The sequence below is a fragment of the Amphibalanus amphitrite genome, unplaced genomic scaffold, assembly GCF_019059575.1.
Source record: "Amphibalanus amphitrite isolate SeventyFive unplaced genomic scaffold, NRLGWU_Aamphi_draft 000064F_arrow, whole genome shotgun sequence".
NCBI classification, from domain to species: Eukaryota; Metazoa; Arthropoda; class Thecostraca; order Balanomorpha; family Balanidae; genus Amphibalanus; species Amphibalanus amphitrite.
In genome coordinates this window covers 857,730-869,082 of record NW_024881560.1, presented here as the reverse complement: position 1 = coordinate 869,082, position 11,353 = coordinate 857,730, and the positions used below count along the sequence as shown (strand labels likewise).

Below are 11,353 nucleotides of genomic sequence, written 5' to 3'. Positions count from 1 at the left end.
GGCGTTGGATAGCCCCACCCGGGAACTACCTTGTGACCAAATTTCATTGACCTAGGTCAAACCGATGACGTCACAGGTCAGGTCAAAGGTCAGATTTTCACCGTTCACAGGCATTTCAAGATATGTGTTGTGAAATCGAGTAAATTGGTAAGTTATTGAAAACCATCGATGGTACATTGTTCGTCAAACACATACTTTGCTATCTGAGGTCACTGATACCAGGTCAGGTCACAGCGAGGTCAGGTCACCGGGGGTCAAAATATGAAAGTGTCGTGTGATACATGTTTTATGGTCCATTTTACATGACAAATGCAATTATGCGGGTCAGGCAGCCTTTGGAGCCAGCTTAGGTCACGTTTTGGTCAAGGTCAGGTCAAGGTCAGGTCAAATTAGGTCAAATTTCAAAGTTGATATTTTTGCATAAAATGGGTATTTATTCGATGCAGCTCGTCACGGGGAGTCCAATGGTGGTCTTTGTTTTGCCCTACGTGGTCTAGAATTGCCAAAAATTGAGTTTGAAAATTTAACGTCATCATTTTTGCACAGTTTTTTTCGCTATAACTTGGCAAAAAAAACGAGATATCGATCTGAAATTTGGTATGTAGATAGAAGATGGTAGGTACTATCACATATATTCCGGTTTTTTCGAAACTCAAAAAAAAAACTTTTTGTTTTTTTGGCTAATATATCAAAATAATGGCATTTTTTATTTTGGGGGGTCAAAACTGAAAAATTTAAAAAATCCGAGATAGCAGTTTTGTAGCCCTGTCAATTCTACACCTTTTATGTATTGTCATTTTTCTGTATCTTCGAAGCTGTAGGCCTGACAGCTCTTCTCGCGAAGAAACTATACCAGTCATTGCAAGATGCCGTTTTGAGTGAGTCAAGGGTCCATAAATGCGGCATATGCGTTACAAGCAAGCCATTCGACCTGTAGGCTGTAACCATGATGCAGCGCCTCTATTTCCCGGCCTGATGCTGCTCTTGCTTCATACACAATGCACATATAGTAGAGCACTTCATGGGCCGGATAAATCCGTTATCCACGGATAAATCCGCGGACCGGATAGGATTGGATTCTAAATTTGTTAAAAAAGAACGGATATGGGCGGGCCGGATTTGGGAATTGAAGGTTGAACCCGGATCAAAACGGATCAAAATTTTAACATTCAACATTGAAGTTAAAAATTGATACCTAGTTTACCAATGTGGTGATTTTCATGTGGTTTTAGGTTTATAAGCATGGTTTTTGGAACCATGGTCTGTGAGATGTATGGCTGTCTGGTCCCTTAGATTGAATTTGTTAGTCCAGTTTTGGGTGAAACCAGTTATTGGTGAAACGGATTATTACGGATATTTTTTGGAAGTTTGGCTGCAATACGGGCCATGGGTGGGCCGGATTCTGATATTCAAAGAAAGGCGGATAATGGGCGGATCTGGATATGACTTGCCGGATATGGGCCGGGCCGGATCCTAAAAAGCCTATCCGTGAAGTGCTCTAACATATAGTGCAATGCTAATCAAGCCCATGCACCAAGAGCCCCAGTGTCGCCCTGCTGCCGTGGGGCCCGGCATTGCGCGAATGCCGGGAGGTTACCGGTCGGCTCTCCCCTGCACCTCAGTCGGCGGACTCTCCGTGACTGCACGGGGATCCCCTGCTCTCAAAATCCCAGCCCTGCATGGCATTTATAGACGGCATCTATATACCTACATTGCAGTGCAAAACACGAGCGAGGATGGCAGCGATGGTCGTCGCATGGCTCGTGCACTCTACCTCGGGATTCCCGCATTACTAGGCATTCAGCAATCAGTGAATTTATTCCGGAGCTGTGACATTAGCTCGTAAGCGATGTCAGGGCCGACCCTGTTTTGGTTATCCCGTCCCCTCCTGCGCCCTGTGCCCTGTCCAATGCCCACCGAGGTGTTGTGGCCTGTCGCGCTGTCCTGCTGAACATTCTGCTTTCCATCTCCGCCTCATGACAAACCAGAAGGGTGGACATCCTAAACACTAAACACTAAACAGGACTCTGAATGCGGTCCGGAAACTGCCCGTCATGCTGCATGAGGAGGAAGGCATCAGTGGTTTGATAGAGGGTACGAGGAAGTAAAGTAAAGCAGGACTGGGTTACGTTTAATGTCAGCGTTGTAGTCTACCGGTTTTGGGTATTCCAAGCATCGGTTTTATGAATGATTGCATGCCTAACTAAACAAAAGCCTCCATTTTTTCTTCCGCTGCGCATACCGCCGACTTGCTCTCAGTATCGTTCAGCTCAGGCGAGCAGATTCATCGCCCTTCCGGCTGTGTACTGCGTAGGAGGTCCGCAGTCAGCGTTAATATGTCAGCAGCGGAGAAGCCGCCGACCGCCGAGGGCATAACATCGGTCCCGGTACTGGACAGTGTCAGAAGGTCCCCGGGTCACATGACCGGCAGGATACGCCGAGTCAGCCTGTCGTCATGGTAACTGTACTGACCACAGTCGCGCCCGACCGCTGCGGCTCGTCATGGATACATGAGCCGGATATATACTTATACATACACACACAGGGGGCGGGTCGCTGAGACGGGTGGAGCAGATGTCAGCGAGAGGGGCCGGCAGAGAGGTTCGCCTGGGCCATTAAAACTACATGATTGTGGTTTTTATATCACTGAGCAACAGGTCAGATCTTTCTTTGGCTGACTGACTAGGCACAGAACAAGTGCATGCGCATGATTCATTGTGGTGTATTATAGTTACATGCCTACCTATTGAACATGCTGCTTGATGTCAAAGCGACCCAGCACAGTCACAATGCACATTGCACGATGAAAGTGCACATGTGATGCGTCAGTTTTCGGCTGAAGAGAACAATGGTATGTCAAACAATCTCTTTGTTGCTGAGCGCTGCGCAATTTCTTTTGCGCTAACGGCATACTATCGCCGATTCGTGCCAAATGCCAAATTGATTTGCATGCTCTCGATAAGAAAGCCGTTGTATCCTGACTGCAGCATGCATTACCTACTGCATATTTTGCTTCACGTGTGCACATTGTCCATGACATCATTGATATGTTTCGGCTCGCAATTCGAAAGGTTATAGGCAGGACGTTATGCTTGTCTGGATAGTGGAATGTTTTTCACCCTGCAATAAAAGCACGGATCTGTGCTGGATTAGATGTCAAAATTAGCGTTCAGCGATGTTTTGTATCCCTGGGAAAGATCTTGTAAAGGGCATCACTGCAGGTCAGCACATCTCCCGGGGAGACGAACAGACTGGCCCCCTGGAGACTCCCGCCGTCCAGTGGTGGGGGGTGTGGGCCTTCGGGCCCGCCCGGCGACGGCCGACTCCGACGCCGGGAAACCAAACGGGAGTCATCGTGCCCTCTCTGGGGGGCGGCTGGGGGCGGCCTCCCGTCGCTACCGGCTGCTCTCCCGGACCTCCTCCAACTCTTCGGATCTACAACTCAGTCTCCGGGCCTGGGAGCCGCCGTGCGAAGAGCGCCGCGGCCCCGGCCCGCTGAATGATTAATCAACTGGCCATGCCCCCTCCCGATAGCGCCGTCGGGATGGGGGGCGCCGATCGTGGGGAGGCCCGCGGGCGTGGAAGCCGTCGTCACCGCCGCCTGAAAAACAGAAGATACCGCCGCAACAGGTGCCGGAGAAGCCACATGATTGTCGTTTCATGGAATGCGGAGGGGCTCCGCCCTAAACAAGCGGAACTCCAGCGCTGGCTCCCGACGGTGCGAGCGGATGTGATAGCGGTGCAGGAGGCTCAGCTGCCCAAGACGACGGCCCCCAGGCTCGCGGGATTTCAGCCCCCGGTGGTCGTGCGCCGAGCGCGAGGCCGGACTTCTGGCGCGGCGGTGAGGGGTGGCGACGTGTGCATGTATGTGCGCGCCGGCCTGCCCTTCTCCGTCATGGACGGACCTCTTCTGGCCGATGGAGACGACTCAACGGAAGTCTGTGGGGTCAGGATCCTCGGCCAGACCCCGATCGACATCATCAACATCTACCGACCGCCTATAAGGTCGACGAACGACGAACGTGAAGACCGGTTCGAGCCGTGCCGCCTCCCGGCCACCCGCCAGACACTGCTGGTTGGCGACGTGAACGCCCACCACCCAGACTGGGACAACAACTGCGAGGAAGAGGACGCAGTCGGCGCCCGCCTGGCCAGCTGGATGGAGGACGTCGAGTGGACAACACTCAACAGTGGTGACCCGACCCTCATCAGCTACCGTACGGGCGGGCAGACGGCGCCCGACCTCGCAGCCTGCAGTCAGGAGCTGGCGACCAGAGCAAGCTGGAGCCGGGGCCCGGACCTCGGGAGCGACCACCTACCCATGGTGGTCGAGCTCCGAGGAGTGTCGGAACCCCCACAACGCAGGCGCAAGACCCGGTGGGCCCACCACAAGGCCGACTGGCTGCAGTTCCGCGGGAGCTGTGAGGCGGCCCTCGCTGAGCCGCCCCTCCCGGAGGCCACGGTCCAACAGCTGTCCTCTCGCTTCACAGCCGCACTCCAGGAAGCCGGGAAGAGACACATCCCCCGAGGTGCTCGCCGAGACGCAAAGCCATGGGCCCTGCATCCGGATGTGTTGAGAGCGGCGGAGGAGCGACAGGCGGCGAGACGGGCTGTGACAGCCGAAGATCCCTCATCCAAGACGCGCTGGATCAATGCCAAGAAGCGTGCAGCAGAGGTGGAGGCACGAGTCTCTCGAGAGTCCTTCCGAGAATTCGTCACCACTGAACTGAACCGCCCGTCCAGCGTCGGTCGAGTCTCCCGAATGCTCAAGAAGTGGGAGGGAGGAGGAGATGACGAACACCGGGACGGCGAAGCGATGAAGGCCGGCGACCGACTTCTCGTCTCCGCCGAGGCAAAGGCGAACGCCTTTGCACATCAATATGCCACTGTCTCGAGGCAAGTGAGGAGTCCCAAGATAGACCGAGCGGCGCGGGAGCGGCTGAACCGGATAGACCGACACACATGCTCCGAGTGCCAGAACGACCGCACCGGGTGCTGCTCGGCCTTCACTGAAGAGGAACTCGCTCAAGCCATCCAGAAGACACAACTGCGCAAGTCCCCCGGCCCCGATGGCATCACACCTGAAATGCTGCGGCACCTTGGTCCGGTGGCCCGGAGCGCACTGCTCCACCTCATCAACCAGTCATGGAAGACAGGAGCGGTCCCCCAAGAGTGGCGCTCGGCAACCGTGGTACCGATACCGAAAGCATCGAAGGATAAGAGGCTCCTGTCAAGTTACCGGCCAATTGCCCTCACCAGTTGTGTAGGGAAACTCGCCGAGCGGATGCTACTCCCCCGGCTGGAGTTTCTGGCCGAAGAGCGCCGACTCATCCCCCCCGAACAAGTGGGGTTCAGAGCAGGAAGATCGGCGGAGGACAGTATCGGGAGACTTGTGCAAGACGTGCAAGACGGATGGCAGAAGCCAAAGAGAGACAAACGGTCAAAACGCCAGGACGGAGAGTCAGCACAGAAATTCCTCCTGACAGCCTTCGACTTCAGTAGAGCGTATGACGTCGTAGACCACAAGTTACTGCGTCTGAAACTCCTCGAGAGCGGCCTCCCCCTCTGCCTTGTCCGGTGGGTATGGGGATGGTTACGCGACAGAAGAGCGAGGGTCGAAGTTCAAGGAGTCCTCTCCAAGTCGAGGATGTTCCGCGCCGGGCTGCCCCAGGGCAGTGTTCTGTCGCCCTACTTGTTCCTGTTGTGGGCGGCAGACCTGGCCGAGGCCCTCCGAGCGCCGGGCACCTCCCCTACATATACGCCGACGACACGGCAGTTCTATGCTCGGGCAACACCATTGAGGTGGCGAGAGGTCGAGCGCAGACAGCGGCAGACGCCCTCGTCGCGTGGGCTCACCACAACAAGATGCTGGTCGCCGGGGAGAAAACCCAACTACAGGGTCCGGCAAAAGTCTTGACGTATTTTTGAAACCATTCCACACTTCAAGCCATTGTAAATAAAAAAGTTGTTCAGCGCTCAATGTATTGTCCACGGACAGGCAAACACTTGCGAACACGGTTCGGCATACTGGCCACGAGAATGGAGAGCACAGATGGCTGGATTCGTGACCACGCAGACTTTAGCTGCGTCTCCAGCTGCTCGAGGTTGGTTGCTGGCTTCTGTTTGTCGAGGTCTTGCTGGACGATCGCCCACAGCTTTTCAATGGGATTTAGGTCGGAACTGTTCCCCGGCCACTCCTCCTTCACCCAGAAGTGCGGCAGGTTGTCTCAGCACCACTGCTGGGCTGTGGCAGAGCGATGCTCTGGAGCCCCTTCCTGCATGAAGATGGCTTTCGACCTCTCAGCCACCATTCGTCGGTTCAGAACAGAGCTGTTTCTGGGATTTCCTCCGAGATGGTCTCCACATAATACTTGGTGGCCACCTTCGTCTTGGGCGGGATGACGTGGAGCAGCTCACTGAGCACTTGATGCGACATCATCCCCCACACCATCAACTTCGCTGGGCATTTGACGGAAGGAGCTGTGGGCACACTGGCTGCGTCGGGCGCCCAAATGCGGCCATTCTGACGATTTGGTGGGTGTTAAGTGCTTCCACTACCTTTGCACTGGTCGGAGAGGGGCGCCGACATTATTCGCGACCAGACTTTGCGACATTCCCGCTTGAATCATGCCGATGGCTCGATTCCTGAGACTGACATCGTAATATTTGACCATGGTGTTTTCAGCCTTCATTTCAACTGCACGCTCGCTACTCAAATGACCTCGCACAATCAGCCGCTGACCCTTAGGTTATCTGTGGTCTCATACCCCGGGGCACAATAGATGCGCTGACACAATGGCGTTCAAAGCAAAACGCTGGGTGGGGCAAAACGCGCCTGGGAAGACACAGAAACTAGAATACCACATACGACAAGACTTTTGCCGGACCCTGTACTGGTGCTCTCCCAGAACGCCCGAGACGCCGTCCGAGGCACCATCAAGGTGGCAGGAAAGACGGTGCAGGCGAAAGACACCCTAGTCCTCCTCGGCATAGAGCTCGACCGCCGCCTCCAGTTCGGTGCCCACTGTCGTCGTCTCCGGAAACGAGTTCGCCCCCGGCTGGCTCACCTGCGCCGCCTCGGCGGACGCAGCTGGGGCCTGGACGAGGATGCCCTGAGGACGGTGGCCAACGGCTACGTCCGCGGGGCGCTCGAGCACGCCGCCGCCGCGTGGCTGCCGGCGGCCGCCCCCTCGCACGTGGAGCTCCTGGAGCGGGAACTGCGGGGGGCGGCCCGCATCATCACCGGGTGTCCACGATCAACACCGACCCACGCGCTGATGGCGGAGGCTCGACTAGCCCCGATGGAGGAGAGGGGATGGACGTTGGCCGCCAGGCTGCTGGGAAGGGCGCTGGCCCTGCCGCCGGGGGACCCCCTGCGCGCGACCGCCGAGGCCTCGGCACCGGCGCGCCTGGCCTCAGTTCGGGGGTGGAGAGAGCGGGGCCGCCTGGCCTGGGAGAAGGCCGGAGTCGCGCTGCCGGTGGAGCCGGTGCTCCCCCCTCGGATACCGCCGTGGCGGCAGACATCAGGCGTCACCTTCCGGATGGACGTGGGCCCCCTCCGGGCCAGCGCCGCGGCGGCGGAAAGAGAGCGCGCGGCCGCCCTGCACCTCGCGTCCCTGCCGCAGTGCGCCGTCTGGCTGTGGACGGACGGGTCCGCGGCGGGCGGAGTCTCGAGGGGCGGAGCTGGGGCCGTGCTGGTCTGGCCGGATGAAGAGACCGAGGAGCTGCGGGTCCCGGCCGGACAGCTATGTTCCAGTTACCGCGCAGAGATGGTTGCGCTGGTGACCGGCCTGGAGACCCTAACCCAAAGAGACAGAGACCAGGACCTGCCTATCGTGGTCTGCACGGATAGCCTCTCAGCAGTGGCGACCCTGCGCAACGGCCCGGCCGCCCAGACCTCCCCGCTGGGGGTAGCGGCTTGGAGAGCCATGTTCGCCCTCTCGGATAATGGCCGGAAGATCCACGTCCAGTGGGTCCCTTCGCACTGTGGTGTGGAGGGTAATGAGCGAGCCGACAGAGTGGCTCGAGAGGCCGCGGAACTACCACAAGACAGCGTGCCTGCAGACATCAGGACAATCACCCGAGCGGTGGCTAGGGCCGCCCGCGACGACACGGTCCGGGCCTGGCCCCCCGGCTGGTTCCGGTCGCTGATGGGGGGCCGATTCCCCCCACCGGTGGCGGGGCTGGACCGGGAGCGCGCGGTGGACGTCCACCAGCTGCGAGCCGGGCACTGGTCGGGCTCCAGGGCCTACCTGCACAGGATCGGGGCCGTTCCCTCTGTGGGATGTGAGGGCTGCCGCGACGAGGGCTGTGTGGCGGCCCGCTGCCCCCTGTGCAATGAGGAGCCTGACACGCCGGCACACGTGCTGCTGAGATGTCCGGCCCTGATGCGACTGAGACATTCAACCCTGGGTCACATCCATCCCAGGCTGGAGGAGGTCCGGGAGACCTCAGTGGTGGCGGCCCTGGCGGCCGCCGCCAGACGCTTCCAGAGCCGCCTGGCTATGCTCCCGTGAGGAGCAGAGGGAGAAACAACAACAACAACAACAGACTGGCAAGAGTGCAGCCAGTCTTCTTCTGCAGTGGAAGCGAGAAAGGCGAGATCGTCGGTCGTCCAACTCCCATTATAGCTAATTCCATACAACGAAAATCATTTTCGGAAGTTTGGTGGAAACCTTCAGTTCTATTTCCTAAACGCATACAGCATCTTTATATTCACCAGTATAACGCCTTTTGGGGCGACTAACGGAACGAGCGAGAGGGTGGGCCTTGCACGTGCGAAATTGCGAGGGGGTACCTCCAACTGACTTCTGCACGGCACCCTACTAACTGGTCTCTAGCGATGTGCCAAATTTGGGCACAATCGGCCCAGCCGTTCTCGAGATCTGGAAGCGGCACCCTGCACGTGCGCACGTGCAAGCTGGGTCCCAACTGACTTGTGCACGGCACCCTACTAACCGGTCCCTAACCGTGTACCAAATTTGAGCGCAATCGGTCCAGTCGTTCCCGAGATCTGGAAACGACCCCTGCACGTGCGCACGTGCAGCAGCACCCCAACTCTGGCACATGTATATGCAGTGCCTAGTGGGTGCCTACCTACATGCCAACTTTCAGCGCAATCGGCCAAGTAGTTACCGAGATATTGCAACAATTACAAAACTGACACCTCTTCGTTTTGCACGTGGCACGTGCATAAGGGGTCACCCACATGCATCGGGAATAGTCCAATACTTGGTAGAAGGAATGAAGCTACCCTACAAAAATTACCGCGTGTAAATCGGTCAAGTGGTTGCTGAGATATAAGCGTCGCAGAAGCGTGACCACGGCCGGCCGGCCGGCCGGCCGCTCATACTCAGAAATTTCCGTTATTCTACGTAAGACTCCGCTCGCTTCGCTCGCTCCGTAATTAGAAAATACCTTAGTAATGTAATAATACATACACTTCAGTCACATCTAACCAATTTCTTATCATTTTCCACTCACTGACATTAGGACAATAAGTGTCGTATTTTTTGGCACCAGGTAAAGGTCAAACAACCAGTCGCTCGGTGGAGTTACTATAGCAACTGTGCACAAATGCACAAATGCATTTAGTGCACAAATGCACTACACAGCAGTGTACTCGTGTAGTGCATACAGCCTTCGGCCGCAGTCGAGCTGCACTATTTGCTCGATCCTGGTTTGCGGTTACGGTGTAGGTAGGTGCGCGCTGCGCAGCGCCGACTGAACCTTTTGTTTTGCAGGTAGTGCTGTAAAAGCGGCACCTACGTAAATCGTGTAGGCACGTGATGCGGCAGAGCTCTATATAGGTATTTCAAGCGCAACGCTCACGAGCCCGAACCGAGTTTTGTCGTACATCCCGATTGTGAGTTCCCAGGCCAAAAGCAGCACAACATTTATGGCGTCACGTACTTACGTACATACAACACACACTAAACACTGCGTAGCGTTTTTCGTTATCATGTTACCATAGCTTGACGCAATCCAACGATGTGTTTGATTTGATTTTTTACGAACTTGAGCCATTACCCATTCATTGTTTTGATCCGCTTTAGCCACGGAAGTGCTTAACCTACGTGCAGTGCACAGTATACTTGAATGTTCATATAGCGGATAAACTTCCTTTGGACGGCAAACGGCGTAACGTCACCGCGTGTGTTTCCCAGTTGCCCAGTTTCCTCCAGGACTGATGCAGCTGCGTCACGGGCGTCATAGCTGCGTCAGAATGACTGACAATCCAGAGTGCCATTGTTGAGTGGTAGGCGTCATCGCTCAGCAACGGGTAGCGACCGGCGGTACCGGGCTGACCCAGCACCCCTGCAGGTCACAGACCGGGGGCGGGGCGGGGGGCAGGAGGTCGCGGGCGGGCGGGACGAACGGACGGCAGGGTGTGGCTGCATTCTGGCCGCCCAGCCGGGCGCGACGGGCGAGTTTGGAGCACGGCGCGCCCGGCCCACTGCGCCGGTGACCTCGGTCGTCGTGACTGGTGATCGGGCGGGGTGACCTCAGCGCCCGCGGCGGTATTTTGACCCCGGGAAGCCCCGCTGTCGCCGCGAGGTGATGTCACCTGGAACGCATGGCGATGGGGCGCTGCCATCCGTCCATACCATGAGCGGCAGTGCATAACTCTGTGTAGTAGCGAACTTATTGATCGTTTAACCAGCATTCTTGAAGGTGTTTCAATGTGATATTAATAAATAGTAAGTAGAACCGCATATCGGCTGTTATAAATATATTTCTAAGCTGAATGAGCGCGAATGAAATCATCCAACCATCATGTGCCCAGCACTTGCCTAGCACTTCATGCATGAAGTCAATTGAAGAAGCCCGACACCACGTGATACCGTTCCAAAGCCGAAAGCGTACGTGACCAGCCCCATACCGGGGCATACCCACCCCGTTCCAGGCAGTCGTTCGGCACATGTGCACGCCACTCCCTTCTTCGTGCACCGCGGGGCGCTCTTGGCCTCGGCTCCTCCCTCTCGTCTCCCCGGAGTTCCGCGCTCGTGACCATTAGCAGCTCGTCTCCCTCTCTCTTTCTCCGCCCTTCGGCACTCTCCCATGACAGTGTGAGGGAGCGGGTGGGGTGGGTGCAGGGAGGGGTGCCAAAATCCTTGTCCAGAACCGCCCCCTGTCGTCTCAGTCCGGTCATAGATTAGAGGTCTGTCCTGCGTCGTTTGGTGACCTGTGTTGTAAAATGCGGATTCTACGGTGTCCTGTGTTGTAAAATGTGCATTCTGTTGTGCCTGCCGCCCCATTCGTGCCAGTTCGTACCGTGGTGCGCCGGGTTAGGCCGGGTCAGACCGTGACAAACCACATCACACCGTGCCTATCTCGCCGTGTGTCATGTCAT

At 56.7% G+C, this 11,353-nt stretch overlaps 1 protein-coding gene across 1 annotated transcript; it reads left to right on the top strand.

Annotated features, from left to right (window-relative positions):
* The first annotated feature begins 3,862 nt into the window (after window positions 1-3,862).
* LOC122378757 lies at window positions 3,863-8,516 on the top strand. Its single transcript, XM_043360222.1, has 2 exons — window positions 3,863-5,191; window positions 6,909-8,516. Exons 1-2 carry the CDS (start codon window positions 3,863-3,865, stop codon window positions 8,514-8,516), a joined length of 2,937 nt encoding a protein of 978 aa, XP_043216157.1.
* Window positions 8,517-11,353: the final 2,837 nt, after the last annotated feature.

Bases quoted from the DNA above. Each gene is read 5' to 3' on its own strand.
- LOC122378757 (XM_043360222.1), top strand. From the start codon at position 3,863: ATGTATGTGCGCGCCGGCCTGCCCTTCTCCGTCATGGACGGACCTCTT. The intron at 5,192-6,908 runs GTACCGATACCG...GTGCTCTCCCAG, and splicing joins AGTGGCGCTCGGCAACCGTG to AACGCCCGAGACGCCGTCCG.